At 47.5% G+C, this 16,767-nt stretch overlaps 1 protein-coding gene across 1 annotated transcript in view; it reads right to left on the bottom strand.

Annotated features, from left to right (window-relative positions):
* COL24A1 (collagen type XXIV alpha 1 chain) overlaps positions 1–16,767 on the bottom strand; it is a 979,161-nt gene that overhangs the window by 903,469 nt on the left and 58,925 nt on the right. Inside the window, exon 2 of the mRNA XM_078645481.1 lies at positions 7,737–7,801. Coding sequence (XP_078501607.1) covers positions 7,737–7,801 — 65 coding nt within the window. The remainder of the gene's footprint in view (positions 1–7,736; positions 7,802–16,767) is intronic.

The following is a 16,767-nucleotide window of genomic DNA, read 5'->3' as shown; positions in this document are numbered from 1 at the left end:
TTCACTAACTGAGTTATGCATACACTGGAGAGCACATTTTGCAGATGTGATATGTGCCCGGACACACAAAGAGTGTGAGCACCAACACAAATAGTTTGTGCAGTGGATCCGAAGTCTGACACCAAATCTTCTGAATGCAATAAAAGAAATCAAAGTTTACATGCAAGTTAATGTATGGGGATTGGAAACGGCATGTAAACTTTAGTAAGTAATGGTTTATAGAATATAATGCCCAGAAGATCACATGGCATCATGTGACTTACTTGGGAATGCCAGCTAAAGGAAGTATACATCTTGATCTATTATAAACTATGAAATAGAATTAGAGAAATGGAGCTTGCATTAAAAGGTATATTCTCAATTGCTCCTAGTAGCCACATTGAGTATTTGAACATATATCATTTGATCTTTATTTTTAATCAGTTAAGTTCAATACTTTCCAACAAAGATCTATAAACTTCACAGTGCTATTGAATTATTGCAGAACGACAAGAATACACCGAGTTGGTGTAACCCAAAATCTGTAAACACAAGATCACTGTTCACCTTTCAAAACGGTGCAGAGTGACTGAGGCTGAACACACCAGACATTGAATTTGCCCAGGCACTACTTATTGTAGGACTCATTAAAATGTAATTAGCTGTGGCACCTGCACGCTCTAATTATGTTTTCTTACTCTGGCTGCTTCAATAAACTTGCACTTAAACACATAAACTTTAAACTACGACAATTACACGAGGACTAACGTGCTACTGTGCTCAGCTTTGAGTACGGTTAACATTACTAATTGCCGCGATGACAAATACCCCATTGACAACCTTGTTTGAGATCATATTTATTTGGGATTTTTGTGGAGCACAAAGCACCGCCTTCCAGTCACTTCAGTGCTAGCATGGACAGACAGTCAGGAGGCATATGAATTCTTCATTGAGCGAAGATCCTAATTGATAAAGAGCTGTGTGTGCTGAATGTTTGAGACAGGACTCAATTTGGCTCATACTTCTCAAGGGATAGAGCTATCTTTTCCCTGTCTCTTTCAGTCATTTCTTTCTATCCCACCATCAGCTGAAAGCTGCAAATATCGTTGTCTGCTGCTTTAAAGATCCTATGAAGCTTTAGTGTGGTTGGCACTGCCCTGTTCTAACATAACCAAAGTATGAACAAGAGATGAACTACAGATACCTGGTAGGAGAGAAAATGAATAATCAACTAATTTCTCATCGCGTATTCAATGAAAGCTGCAAGGTAAATACTTTACTGTTTACTTAGGGGTTTATGTCGAGGACGGCCCAGCCTTATTTCACCGTTAAACCTTCCTGCCCGAGATGTATCTGAGATCTTGCATTAGTTGATTTAAAATATGGTCAGGTTATGTGGTCCTCCTGTTTGTACCTTTCATGCCCAAAGTTTCGAATCATGTTTCAAGTATTCTTGTGCAGTAAACAAAGCTACAACAGCAATAGATCCCTAGGTGGCAAGGGAGGATTAGGGGAGACACTATGTAGGGAATGATTCACATATTGTCAAAAAAGCTAAGCTATCACAGCGAGTAAGATATATTAGGCCAGTTGAGATGGTCAGTGTGGAGGTGGAAGAGGAAGCACTTCTTGAAGAGGTGGCTTTTAAGATCTCTGAATTGCGAGAGATATGTGGCACAGCTAAAAAGGCATGCTTCTGGGTTCAAAGTTTCTTGTAACTTTAAAGTTTGGGTCTAGTGACGCTTGGGCGTCTAGTGTTGTATTTTCTGACAGAGGTGCCTAGTCCCTCTGGAGTTGGGTGTCACAGCTTTGGAGGTGATGCCGAATGTCATGAAGAGGACATTGGCTTGCTGGGCAGCCATGTGGGTCAAGGGCGGTGCAGGTTGATAACATTTCATGTGTCCCTCATAGAGACAGGAGTTGGACAATGTTCATGGGTGTCACAGAGGAATTAAGGGATGCTGGCTACATAAACAAGCTATGATACAACTATGGTTTGGAAGGTGGGGAGTGTCTGATTCGTCTAAGTAGGTTTTAATTTTTTGGAAAGGTGAACGTTCATTATGCCACTGGGCCTTCTTTGTGAGATGATTATTTGTAGTACAGGAAAAGTAAAGCAATTTAGTGTAGGTAGATATGAATCATTCCTGGTTCATGTCTGACAGCTTTACCAGGGTGTGAGTGGTTGGTGTTATTGTAAATGAAATAAACATTTAGTTTTGATTGCATTGAGCTTCAGCTAGACACTAAACATTCACATTTGCATCGGAGGGATGCAAGATTTTAAGTGATTTATGTTGACTGCAAACATTATAGATTCAGGTGTTTTCTTTCGGCATACATGTATATATTTATTTATTATTATTTATTTGTGTGTTTTATAAAGCGCGCAGCGGCCCCAACGGGGCATCCCGGCGCAGAAAACTCTGAAAACAGGAGGCATTAGGACGGGGGACCAAACTAGGAGGAAAAGAGATGGGTTTTCAGGGATTTGCGGAATAGTGGTTCGGCTTGGCAGCTGCGCAGAGCTAGCGGAAGCTTGTTCCAGTGCTGAGTGGCACAGACTTCAAAGGTTTTTCCACCTGCACGGGATCGTTTAAATCGGGGGGTTTCCAAAAAAAGAAGGGAGTTGGAACGTAGGGCCCTGGGTTTGATGTAAGGACGTAGGGTGTTTTTCAAATGGGCTGAACCGTTGCCTTTAGATGCTCGGAAGGCCAGTGTCATAGCTTTAAAGACGCATCTTTTGGCGATGGGTAGCCAGTGAAGTTTACGGAGAAGTGGAGAGATATGATGTCTAGCAGGAATTCTCTCCACCAGCCGAGCAGCGGTGTTTTGGACCGTCTGTAGTTTGTGACACAGGCCAGCTGTGATTCCAAGATAGAGGGCATTGGCATAGTCAAGATGGGAAATGATGAGTGCCTGGATCACAGTCTTACGGCAGTCCTCCGGCAGATAGTTAATAAGCCGTTTGATTGTTCTAATTTTAGCGAAGCAGGCGGCTGCTACTGTTTGTACCTGGGAGTTGAAGCTGAGATGATTATCCCAGCGTACACCTAGGTTTCTCACCGAGTCTTTGGGCATGGGGGCTTGGCACAGGTCTACGGGCCACCACAAGCTAGAGTCCAGGGGAGATGGTGAGTTAAAAAACAGTGTCTCCGTTTTTCCTGCATTGAGACGGAGAGAATTGGCATCCATCCAATTAGAGATATCTCTAAGGCAGGATTTCAGTGGATCAAAAGCAGAGGCAGAAGGGGTATCAAATGTGAAGAGTAGCTGAATGTCATCGGCGTAGGATATGGACTTAATCCCGGTTAGAGCAATCAGCTTGGCCAGAGGGGTAAAATAAACATTAAACAAAAGTGGGCTGAGGGAAGAGCCCTGTGGGACTCCCAATTTGAGCGGTCGAGCGGAGGAAGTGAAAGGGGGGTAAAAACTCGTTGAGAGCGGTCAGACAGGTAGGAAGAGAGCCATTTCAGCACAGAGCCGCCCAACCCTAAGTCCTCCAGCCTTCTCAGCAGGATCTTGTGGGAGACGGTGTTGAATGCTGCTGAGAGATCCAGCAGCACTAACACCGCCCTCGACCCTCGATCAAGTGTCCATCTCACCGAGTCGGCCATTTCAATAAGGGCCGACTCCGTGCTATGTCCCGATCTAAAGCCGTGCTGGGAGTCGTGAAGAAGCCCATTGGACTCGATGAAATTCGCCAGTTGAGAGTGAACCAACTTTTCCAGGATCTTAGCTGGAGCAGGCAGAAGGGAAATGGGCCTGTAGTTGCTGGGAAGGTCGGGGTCCAAGTTGGGCTTTTTTAAAATGGGGACCAAGGAGGCGTGTTTCCATTTGGAAGGGAAGATTCCTGTTCTGAGGGAGTCATTCCAGATGTGATTTAGATATGGGTTAAGTAGGGGTGCCAGTTTTTTATATTCCTTGGCAGGCCAGGGATCGTTGGGAGAGCCTGATTTACATTTAAGTAACTCTGTCAAAGAGTCAGCTTCCGATATTACTGTAAAATTGATTATATGATCAGCCAGGATGATTTCTAAACTGTCTATATGTTGAAAACTGCAGATGACAGTATGTATTGTCTCTAGGACTCCACAAGACACTGGTAAATATTGTGCATTTTGTGGCACATTCGAACAAATTAGTAGCTCCTGCCTAGATAGGGTGTGGCTATCTATATTCCTTTGTATTCAATGTCCATTCCAAATTTGATAATTGCAAAGAGGCCCTTCTGAGCGATGGTGTTAAAGACTGCTGAATGACAGAGCTGTGTCAGGAGGAAGGGTCTCCATTGTCCGGTATGCAAAGAGAGTCTTCCACAGGTTTTTTGGGAGCAGTTTCTGTGCTACTGCGGGGATGACAGAGTGACTAAAGTCATGAAATAGGTTTCTGATGTCAAAGTGAAACTGTGACTGATTGGAGACAGGCTGGTTGGGGAATTTTCCAAATATGGAGTCTTGGCGATAGGCAATCGTTGCCAAAATGGTATATCTTCAATGTTGATGTTTGAGGAGGAAGGTATCTGGACAGTTTTGAGTTTAAAGGTAAAAATACTCATTGGTTCCTTGGTAAAATTTAGGTCAGCTTCCATGGGTCTGATCTGTTAATTATAAAAAGGTGCAACCAAGGCAGCATGCCTGACTGATAGTGAAAAGCATATGAGAAAGACAACAAGCCTTTAAGGGTGGATTGTTATTACATTTTGTTAAAGTCCATAGACAGGTATTTTGTTACATCGTAGCTCTCAGACTCTTTTTGTAGGAATCCTTTTGGCATGGGGTGCCCATCTGAAAAAACCATCGAGTGTACCATTTCCACTGTGATAATCCATGTTATCCCACCTTACTAGGCCTGGGCAGAGTTCTGCAAAAACTCAGGCATGCTACGTGTAGTTCCACAAGCCATGGAGTGCATTGGGTTACGCCATTTGCCCTGATTTTTAGTGCCGGGTGTTTGTTCCGCAGTAGAAAATCAGCACAAACAGGACCATGAACAGCGCAAGACAGTGCTGCGCCTTTGGGCCGCTTGAGTAGATGTTCTCCTCGAGCTGCAGCTTCCTCAACACAAACAGAAGGTTTCTCAAGCGCGAGCGGTCGCGGCCATCCGCAACTGCCCACACTGGGAAATCTCGCCAGGAGGTGGTCTGGAGTAAGATTTTCCTCGCACGTGCTTGGTAACTTAACGTTGTTAAGAGAAAAAAACAATGCTCCGTAGAGAGGAGTTTTCCAAGCTCCGTGCGGAGTGTGAAAAACTCTGCAAGCACAGTGGAATTTCACAACCAGGCCTACACCTTACTAGGGATTGTATAGTGTTTCGTCAACAGTAAATTTGTACATAGCTGTAATTTAATGATGGTATGCCTGATGGTTCTGAAATCCAGTGGCAAATTCTACAGATGAAACTGTTTAGTTGAGGAAATGTATCTCTATTGCCATAGGTTTCATCTGTACATTATAAAATGTTGCAGGACCATTAGGGCCAGCATATTTATTTTGGAAGGGTTAGCTAAATCCAATAGGCTTTAAGAGTGGATTGATATTACACTATGCACAATACCGGTCCAAAATGGCCACCCGCTACTGTGCTTAATTATTTATTTTGAGGTCTGGCATTAAAAAGACCTTTTGATTTTGCTAAAATCATAGATCTAGACATAGATATAGACATACACACACACATCTTGAAATACTTCTTGAGTTTCCGTATTTCTTTATTGTGGATGGATTAGTAAGTGAATCCAAGGATAGGTCAGTGGGTGGGTGATTGCATTCATTAGTACAAAGATGAGTGACAGACTGAATACATGGTGACCAACCGAGCGCCAAAACTCTCCAGTGACTGAAGAGGTAATCACAGTTATAAGCCAGCGCTAGTGGCATTGCCAATGCTTTTTTTTAGATATTTGACACCACAATCACACTTTGCTCAGAGGAGCAGCAGAATTATTTACAATGAGGAGCTCTATTGCTAACCTGATCATCCTAAACATGAGGCACCTACATGCATTAGGGGTGTGTGGGGCCTGGTTCAGTCTGGATTACACAAACTAGTAAATTATTGGAGAATGCCTAAGGGATTGTAACATGCAAGTGTTCATTAGAAGAAAGCCCTACTACAATTCTGAATTTAAAAACATAAACTACACAATTGCAGTACTGGGACGTGCAATAGAGTGACTCTAAAGAACTACATACTTCTATGATCCGGTACCTAACCTCGGATTGAAACCCAGCTCTACAGCAAGAGAGAATGAAACCGTGAAAAGAGATTTTGAGAAACAGAAAATGAGATAGATAAGGGAAGTGTGAGAGAGAGTGAGGGCAAATAGTAGAGTAGGGAGTGGATAGATGGAGACAAAGCCAAACAGATGGGGGAGAGAGAGAGGGACTGTGAGGCACAGAGAGGAACAAAGAAAGAGAAAGTAAGACAGAGTGAAAGTGACGACTGTGAAGCACAGAGAGGAACAAAGAAGGAGAACGTAAGACAGAGAGAAAGTGACAGTGAAAGAAACGGTTTCCTCTTCCAAGTCTTTGCAATGTAATTGGGAAACGATTGGAAACAAATGGCAGTGGTAAAGTAATGAAATATTACTAACTGGCCTTGTCAATTGGTAATCAGTTGCACTGTGCAACATGACCATAAGACCAACTTCCACTGTGCAGAAGACAGCTGTGAGCATTAGAGAGGGCCGACAGCAATTCCATTCACTGCCGCCTTCTTCCTTCTGATCCTATTTGTTCCTTTCATTAAGTTTACATTTTTTGGGTACAGCAGCGACCATCCCTTTAAGTGTTTGATATGCTAGCACTTTGCAAATATAAATGCAGATTTGGAGGTGTGTGGTCCCTTGCAGATTTCATTTCCTGCATTTAATTTAAGGCTGGTCGCGAAGATTGACAGAAGGCATCCAGTCTCATCCATGCTGCTGATTTCGGATTTCTGTAAAATAATTTAGATCATCCTCTTGGCACTGTGCCATATTGATGAATTCACTATTGCCCAAGAAACAGTAAAGTCACTGCTGGGATGTCATGCAGCTAGTGATAATCTGGTTGATTGCGGATTTTTCCAAGTCTCTTTTTCTCTGCTTTGCTGCCCCCAAAACATAACTTAATCCAATGAACAAAGAAATGTGTAAAACCCCTATTACATTAGATCTTTCCTGTGACATATGAAATAATTCACATTATTACATTTCCAGGCTGGGCAAAAACCTATTTTTAAACATACATCGACATTAAAACCTTTTGGACAAATGGCACCACGTTTCTGTCATCGTGCTTTGTACGGAAATCATAAATTAAGAACTGATGACATGCACTGCTGAACTTGAAAAGTGCCGGAAGTGTGAAGGCAATTTTGTTTCAGTTTGTCATCTCCACAATACACCTACCATCAACAAAGTCACAATTAATGCCTTTTCACGCTAACAAAAGTCCTCTTTTGTAGTAAGTACCTAAAAATGTAAACTATTTTATGAAATGAAGATGCAAGTATTGTTTTAAGAGGCCTTTTCACGCTAACAAAAGTCCTCTTCTGTTGTAAGTACCTAAAAATGTAAACTATTTTATGAAATGAAGATGCAAGTATTCTTTTAAAAGGTCATCTTTTATCATTTCCTCACTTTCCCTAGTAGTATGTACAGTTGCTTGTCTTCTCGCCTGCTGTTTGAGCTCAGATGTGCATGCTGTCATGTTTAACGCTACTAACATTGAAACATCATCTATGGAACAACTTTTAAGATAAGGAATGCTCACCTTTTTCTTGTATTTGTGCTGCCCCAACAGCTAAACATAGTGAAATAAGAAGAAGGAGGGTTCTCCTGAAATACAGAAACAGATCAACAGATTCAGAGACGTTTCTTTCATTTGTTTGTTAAATTGTTATTATCAAGTTCAAAATGCTGATCAATTTTCTTCTGACAATATATGTGCAAACACCTTTCCTAAAACAGCCCCAAAAAATCCCTCAACCTAAACGTTCTGCAATGCCACCTTAAATTCAGGCAGCGGAAGGGAGGCGGAACCAAGCTGGAAGCACTCTATGTCACTCAAAGGTCTGCCACAATTTGTAAAGAAGGGGGACCCCTACTAATGATGCATTCACTACTCGTAGGGAAACATATAAGAAATTTCTTGCAAAACAGTAAGTAGTGAGATATATTATTAAGCCAGAAACCCAAGAAGAAGACTGAATAACTACAAAGTTAATATGACATGTAGTAAAGAACTGATGAAGACAACAATTATTTTTATAGTATAAATTGATATTTTTGTTTTATTCCAATATTTTTTTAGCATTTTTTTTAGAACATATTTAGTTTATAAAAATATACATTTCTAAGTTAAAAAGTATGTGATAAACATATTGATTTACCAAGTGAAAAAATACAAAAAAGGAAGATACAAGGTGGACAACAAAGATGACTCCGATGTTAAATAGGGCTTGAGTGTAATAAGCAAAGCGGTAGATGGGACTCTACGCGCGTTTCGGCATTAGCCTTCTTCAGGAGTCCGTCATTTGCAGTGAAAACATATAGACACAACAATAGGGTTTTTAAGGTACACTTTTCTTCTGTTGCTATTCGTTGAAAGCAACTCTCTTGAAGATTGTCTTTATCTATTTATTGTATGATCAACCTTGGTATCTCTCTGAGGGCACTTGCTTGCATCACCATCTTACTTAAAAGGATATTGAGCAGTGGAGCCAGTGGCAGACTTATCTTGAGATTCTGTCTTGGCAGAAAAAGGGTGTGCACTTAATTAAAAACTGATCCAGTCGTATCGATAGGTAGTAGGTATGATATAGCCTACTCTTGCAACTCCATATAGGTATTGTTTCCTGTCTTTGAAATTCCGAAATAGCCCAACTCTCTAGATAGCTAAAGGGACAGAACCCGTATCCTTGATATAGGTATGTTGACGAATAGACACCGGACGTTGGTAGTCTTCAGATTAAATCTTGTTGTTTGCAGGTAGCCTAATCTAAACGGGAGTCAGAGCTGGTCCATCGTGACGGTCGTGCCGAAAGGTCTGCCTCCACTTTACTGAGGGATGAAAATCTAGATCATGGAGTCTAGATCACTCTAGAAACTAGTAAAATGACCATCAGGCTGTGCTTTTCAAAATTCCCTTGGTGTTGTTACAGGAAGCTTTGGACCTGAGACCACTCACATCTGCAAGATGGAGTTAAGCGCTCAAGGATGAAATCTCTGTGCGATCTGCAATTCCCAAGTTTGACTCCCCACAAAGACAACTTATACTTTTATTCTCCTGAGGTCCACAAAGTGAGAAGTTGTAACACCTGGTGTTTTTAGTGCTTAGACATGACAGAACATTGATATCAAGCATGATAAAAACACGGTCTTGTTGACACCCTGTACAGAATGCTAAAATTGGTTCAGCCAATAAAAATTCTTATAATGTTGGCACTAATTACAGTTTTTTACCTGCATTGTACCTTTACTGAGAGTGTGCAGTAGGGACAGAGTGCAGAAATAAACCGTTGATATGCTTTTAAGTTTAGGGTGATTTTCTTTTAATAGAAATGTTACTATCCAGGTGTTATCAATCAATCAATCAATCAAAGCATTTATATAGCGCGCTACTCACCCGGAGGGTCTCAAGGCGCTGGGGGGGGGTCCGCTACTGCTCGAACAGCCAGGTCTTGAGCTGCTTCCAGAAGGCGAGGTGGTCCTGGGTCAGGCGGAGGCGGGTCGGAAGGGAGTTCCAAGTCTTGGCGGCCAGGTAGGAAAAGGACCTTCCTCCTGTGGTGGCTCTTCGGATGCGGGGGACGGCGGCGAGGGCGTGGCTGGTCGATCGAAGCTGGCGTTTGGGAGCGTAGAAGTTGAGGCGGCTGTTGAGGTATCCTGGGCCTTGGTTGTGTAGGGCTTTGTGTGCGTGGGTGAGGAGCCGGAAGGTGATTCTCTTGTTGACCGGGAGCCAGTGCAGGTCTCTCAGGTGTCCGGAGATGTGGCTGCGGCGGGGGATGTCCAGGATGAGTCGTGCTGAGGTGTTCTGGATCCGCTGGAGTCTCTTCTGGAGTTTGGCTGTGGTTCCGGCGTAGAGGGAGTTGCCGTAGTCCAGACGGCTGGTGACGAGGGCCTGGGTGACCGTCTTCCTGGTCTCGGAGGGGATCCATCGGAAGATCTTGCGTAGCATGCGCAGGATGTTGAAGCACGACGAGGAGACGGCGTTGACTTGTCTGGTCATGGAGAGGGAGGAGTCCAGGATGAAGCCCAGGTTGCGTGCGTGGTCTGTTGGTTTGGGTGCGCTGCCCAGGGTGGGGGGCCACCAGGAGTCGTCCCAGGCGGAGGGTGAGGATCCTAGGATGAGGACTTCCGTGTTGTCTGAGTTCAGTTTCAGGCGGCTGTGCGTCATCCATTTGGCCACGTCTGTCATCCCTTCGTGCAGGTTGGCTCTGGCGGTGGTGGGGTCGTTGGTGAGGGAGAGGATCAGCTGGGTGTCGTCGGCGTAGGAGATGATGTTGAGGTTGTGCTGGCGTGCGATGGCTGCGAGGGGGCTCATGTAGACGTTGAAGAGTGTTGGGCTGAGCGAGGAGCCTTGAGGAACGCCGCAGATGACTTTGGTGGCCTCCGATCTGAACGGGGGGAGGCGGACTCTCTGTGTCCTTCCGTCGAGGAAGGAGATGATCCACTCCAGTGCCTTCTCCTGAGGCGCTGTACTAGGGTACGGTGGCAGACGGTGTCGAAGGCCGCGGAGAGGTCCAGGAGGATGAGGGCCGCCGTTTCTCCGTTGTCGAGCAGGGCTCGGATGTCATCGGTAGCTGCGATCAGGGCGGTCTCGGTGCTGTGGTTGGCCCGGAAGCCAGACTGCGAGAGGTCGAGGGAGCCGTTCGTCTCAAGGAAGGCGGCCAGTTGCTTGTTGACAGTCTTCTCCATGACTTTAGCCGGAAACGGGAGCAGCGAGATGGGGCGGTAGTTCTTGAGGTCGGTGGGATCGGCTGATGGTTTCTTGAGTAGAGCGCTGAGTTCGGCGTGCTTCCAGCTCTCCGGGAAGGTGGCGGTGTCGAAGGAGGTGTTGATGATGTCCCGCAGGTGGGGTGCGATGACAGTGTCGGCCTTGTTGAAGACGTGGTGAGGGCAGGGGTCTGTCGGAGATCCGGAGTGGATGGAGTTCATCGTGCGGATGGTGTCTTCGGTGCTGATCGGAGTCCAGGCGCGGAGGGTGGTGGTGGGGGGTGGTGGTTCGGTCGTGGCGTGCGTCGGTTGAGTGCTGAAGCTGTTGTGGATGTCCGCGATCTTGTTGTGGAAGTAGGAGGCGAGGGAGTTGCAGAGGTCTTGCGACGGGGTGATGTCGTTGTTTCCGGCGTTGGGGTTGGAGAGCTCTTTCACGATGTTGAAGAGTTCCTTGCTGTTGTGCGCGTTGTTGTCCAGTCGTTCCTTGAATGCGGTTTTCTTGGTGGCGTGGATCAGTTGGTGGTGTTTTCGGGTGGCGAGCTTGAGGGCAGTCATGTTGTCCGGTGTTGGGTCTCTGCGCCAGGTTTTCTCGAGTGCTCTGCAGTTCTTCTTGGAGCTCTTGAGTTCGTCGTTAAACCATGGGGCTTTCTTGCTGCCGGGTCTGCTCGGTGGGGTCTTCAGAGGGGCGAGGTCGTCTGCGCAGTCGCTGATCCATTTCGTGAGGTTGGTGGCGGCTTGGCTGGGGTTCGTTGTGCTGGTGGGAGGCTTCTTGCTCAGGGAAGACGCGAGCTGGTAGGCTGTGATCTTGTTCCAGCTTCTGCGGGGGACCTGTTGTTGGTGATGGTGGAGCGTGGTCATTTTGAAGCTGAAGTGGACGCAGCTGTGGTCCGTCCAGTGGAGTCCCGTGGCGTGGCTGAAGGCGATGTCCTTGCTGGATGAGAAGACGGGGTCGAGTGTGTGTCCGGCGTAGTGGGTAGGGGTGGTTACCAGTTGCTTGAGTCCGAGGTTGGCGAGGTTGTCCAGCAGAGTGGTGGTGTTGCGGTCGTTGTTGTTCTCCAGGTGGAAGTTGAGGTCCCCGAGGAGGATGTAGTCAGCGGAGAGGAGTGCGTGCGGGCTGATGAAGTCGGCGATGTCTTCGCTGAATTGTGTGCGTGGTCCCGGGGGTCTGTAGATGAGGGTGCCTCTGAGGGTGGTCTTGGGGTTGATGTGGATCTGGAAGTGCAGGTGTTCGGCGGGTGCGAGGGTGTCGTCGGTGTTGGTCGTGATGCGGATGGTGTTCCTGTGGATGATGGCGATGCCTCCTCCTGTCTGGTTGACGCGGTCCCTCCGGATGATCTTGTAGCCGTCCGGGATGGCGATGGCGATGTCGGGCGCTGAGGAGGCGTTCATCCAGGTTTCCGTGAGGAAGGCGACGTCTGGGGCTGTGGTGTCGAGCAGGTTCCAGAGCTCGACGGCGTGTCTGTGGACGGAGCGGGTGTTGAGCAGGATGCACTTCAGGTGGGTGCTGCTGGTGTTCGGCTTGGTGGGTGCTGGTGTGGCTTGGGTCCGGTTGCAGGTGAACTTGCAGGAGTGGCAGCTGAAGGGTCCGTGGGTGCGTCTCGGTGTGGCTCGGTAGCAGCCCGGGGTCCTGTCAGTGTTGAGTGCGATGAGTTCGGTGGCGTCGTAGATTCGTCGGGTCGGCTTCCGACGGTGGGGGCCAGGTGTCCTGGCACTGGGCGCGGTCCAGGCGCGGACGGGCGCAGACGGGCTTACCTTTGGCGCACCTTCGGCGCTCCCGCTGCACGCGTCCGCTGCGCGGTCGCTGAGGGGGCGTCATAAGTAGGGGCCGTGAGGGAGGGTCGGCCGGGAGGTCCAATGGGAGAGCAGGGGAGGCGGAGCTACGGGTCAGCGGCGGGAATCACGGAGGTGACCGGCCGGTGCGGAGCGGGGGCAGAGGCGGCAAGCTGCGGGCAGAAGGCGAGCCCGAGAAAGAAGCGGAGGGCAGCGGCGTGGGGGAGGTGAGCAGAGGTCTCGGTGATCAGGGAGCGGCCAGGCAGCAGCTGAGACCTCAGGCAGGCGAGCGAGCGGCAGAGCAGCAGGTAGGCAGGCAGGCGAGCAGCGAGGAGGGAGCGACCGCCTGCGAGGGCACAGGGGTCACAGTGAATGACCCGGCAGGGACCCCTTAAGTAGGGGCCGTGAGGGAGGGTCGGCCGGGAGGCGGGAGGTCCAATGGGAGAGCAGGGGAGGCGGAGCTACGGGTCAGTGGCGGAGCTAATGAGGAGCTAACAGGTGTTACTAGCCCTCCCCATCACATGAGCCCCAGCTTTTTGCTCAGGGGTCAGGCAATTAATAATGGCTAACAGCTTTTGCAGAGGCATTAACTATTGACGTTTTATCAAATTATAATTGTTATTGTAATTAATTCAGGTGATTAATTACAGGTATGTGGCAAAAGACCCTACCCATTTAGTATTATTTGTCTGCAATTACAACTGGTTTGTTGTTGCGACTGCTCGAGTTTCGGGGCCGAGGTGTCATGAAGACAACTGTGAATACTCCCAATTAAAGCTGAATCTGGGGTCTAATGAATTCAGCCTCTAACCTCAACAAGACAAAGACCACAGCAACCTGGAGTACTTAAGGACAGCCCATCCGCAGCTTGATAAAGAGCTGACGTGTGGGTAATTCGCCGAACTTTGTGTTAGCCAGCTTTTCTCAGTATTATTTTTAAAAGACTAACATTTTTAAGCAAGAATGTATTTTTGGTACCCTGGTTCATGCATTGCAGCTGAGAACTCCGGCATCCTCAAAATAAGTATTTTGTCTACAACGATGCAGCTAATTATGTTCTCCTGCCTGATGCTATTGTAAAGTCTTGGCCTGCAACATCTTGACATCAATGAGGCTACCACTGGGTCCTCGAGATAAGTCGCAGGACAGAAAACTTTACTTGGTTGAACAGCAAGTTGAAATAGTGAGTTCGATTGGTATTTGCAGGTGCGTTGCGTTGATAGTTGTCCCGAGACGTCTTTGTTTTTCTATAATTGTTAGTGTTCTTGATAATATTCTGTGTATTCCCACTGTGGAGTGTGGCAGATGTGGCCACGTGGGTCATTATGCCTTTTCACTGTCTTGTCATTGGGAATAACTAACAAATAACGTATTACATACAGCGGGTCGGCAGGTATGGCTTATTCTATGTGATTTATTCCGAGCAGGGAGGTTTTTAAGAGAGAGATTTATCAAGAACCAGAACATCAGGGGTTACATCTGTGCAGTGTAATAACATCCTATTAAGGTGGGCTCGTTTATTTTCAGCTCTAAAATAACAAGGATGTAGGAGACATGAAGCCATCATTTCTCAAATTAGTTACTTGTTAGTATGTTATTAATACAGAATTTAACCTAAGTATGATATTAATGTAGAATTGAAGCTCTGCATCGTAGTAAAATATGTGTGAATGTGATTTTATGAGCATTCTTTCAAATAAAATGTTTTACAAATATATATTCGTTTCATCACATTAACTTAAATCGTTGATTTTCCAAAACATGCCCATCACTTTTCGAATTGATTCAGTGTTAGTTATTTTTATATTGCACATGTCCCCAGTTAATAGATCATCGCACATGGAATCCCTCTCAAAGGCGTTCCAGAGCACCTTCCAGCTCCTAGAGGCATCAAACCAAAGTTTTCCTGGATGAATAAAGCATGAGGTTTGTGTTTTCATCACTCACTTTATGGTGTTCAATTTCCCTGCCCGCAGCCTTCGCTTTCTCTCGACACACAAGCCTCCTTTCTTTTTATTGTTTATTTTTATTTCCCTCTTCAGACCTCCTCCTGCTCCACGCTGCCTCTCTGTTCCACTTCTGAAACTCTCGCCGTTTATCTCAGCCCCATCGCCTCCTCTCCCCCACTCCAGAGCCTAGGTCTTGTCTTAAATATACATATTTTTACTGCTTCCTTCTTTATAAACCATTTTTCAGTCTGGTTCCTTGACTGCAGACTGTAAACCGCGCTGTCAATAGCACCTGTTGCTCTGCGCTGAAGCGGAGAGGGGGAGCAGATGACATGGAAGTCAGGCCTGGCAGTCAATAAACAAACATCAGAACACTTCCTTCCCTCTGCCATTAAGAGGGTTGTTGAAGATTCCGATCACCCAGGCAGTGCCTCCTTCCACCATGCATAGAATGGAGCCTGGGGGGGGCGGCCGACCGAAGGGAGGCCTGCCCCGCCCGGGGAAATTTGGGGCCGGGGAAAGGGGGGGGTAGAGATGGCGCCGCACGGGGACGGGTTTTGGGTGTTTTGGTAGGTTTTGGGCTGGGGGGCGGGGCTTGGTTGGGCTTCCTTTTGGGCTGGGCTGTAGTATCCGTCCGGCCACGCGGCAGAGACACCATTTTAAGTGAGGTGTCTCGGCCGCCGGGCGGGGGGCGGCGGGTGGACAAAAATTTTGACTTTATTTGGACTTTGTTTGGGATGACAAGACGTTATTTGGACTCTGTTTGGGATGAAAAGCCTCGCTGCAACGGTGCACGGACTGTTGACGGCGATCGCTGGTGTTTGGCAAGGCTCGATTGCACCGTAGAGAACGCGGCAACAATAGAGGCGAACTTTGGAACTGCTACTAATGGCACCGGATTTCCCGGCAGGCCGGACACTTCGCTGGTGCAGGGACGGGCCGGAAACATCGCGGGAGGCCGGAGGAGCTCGGGTGAGCAGCATGCGGCTCCACGCGGCCGAGCGGATGGGCCTGTTCTGCCTGGTGCGGGCGGTCAGGCTCCCACGTGGGACTAGGTGAGTCCCGCTGCCCCTACCCGAAGGGTCCATACGGCCGCCGGGGTTTTCATTTGGGGCAGGGGAGAAGAAAGACGGCGGTGCTTCGTGGGGGATTTCTGCTCTCTCTGCACAAGGGGTGTCTCAAGTTTAGCTGCATGGCATTGGGTTGATTGTGGGGTACTGTGGTGGGTGGTAACGGGGTACCGTGGGGAAGACGATTTGGTACACCTGGCCTGGTATTTCAGTATGCAGCATGTTGTAGTGGGTGCCCTGTTGGAGGATACGAGGGAATAGTGGGCTGTGGTACACGTGGTTTGTGGTGTAAGCATTGTAGAGGTACTGGTGGGTAGGAAACGTGGCATCACGGGGTAGGTAAAATAATATTGTAATGCGTTGTAGAGCATGTCCTGGGGTGGGTAGCAAACACTGAGGTGGATGGCGTAACACTGAGGGGGGATAGCATGGTGCAGTGGGGTGGTAGTGGTGTAGGCTGGCATTGCCCCGTGATAGGCGCTGGTGTGGTCTGGTATCGGCGCCACGATTCTGTGTTTACCAGCTTGAGTAGGGAGTTTACAGACTGCGAGGTGGCCGTTCGCGTGACTTCCGGGCGCTGTCTTTGGCGGGAGGGCACTGGGGACAATGGCGGGTGACACCACGGAGTTTCTGTCAGCTCTGCGCTAATCGCAATTAAAGGGATAATAGGCGGCAGCCGCCGATCTGCATCCTTTTAGACGGAGTTCATTGTACAGGGGTACTTACAAAATGTGGGGGGCTGTATTCCCAGGGCAGCTAATTGACGGTGTGAACAGCACAGGACCTCTTTGCTATTCGGTGTGTACATTCTGTTGCTTCTACCCAAGTGAAGCAGGGCTACCCCTGAGAATTGTAGATTGTTTTTGGCAGTGGAGAGCCACATTTCGGAATGTGGTCCCCAGTGGCGGAGAACCGTCTGTTCCCCCGTGCATGAAGTCAATATCACATTGTAGGTATGGGAACGAAAGCCCCAGCACAGAAATTGTTTCCTGAATGTGCCACAAACGACACAGGGTCTCTTGACATTTAGTGAAGGAATGGGTTTGAGGGCCTTAAACTCGAGAGCTGTATTCATTTTCCC

The sequence above is a fragment of the Lissotriton helveticus genome, chromosome 1_1 (assembly GCF_964261635.1).
Source record: "Lissotriton helveticus chromosome 1_1, aLisHel1.1, whole genome shotgun sequence".
Taxonomy (NCBI): Eukaryota; Metazoa; Chordata; class Amphibia; order Caudata; family Salamandridae; genus Lissotriton; species Lissotriton helveticus.
This window is presented reverse-complemented; position numbering and strand designations above follow the sequence as displayed.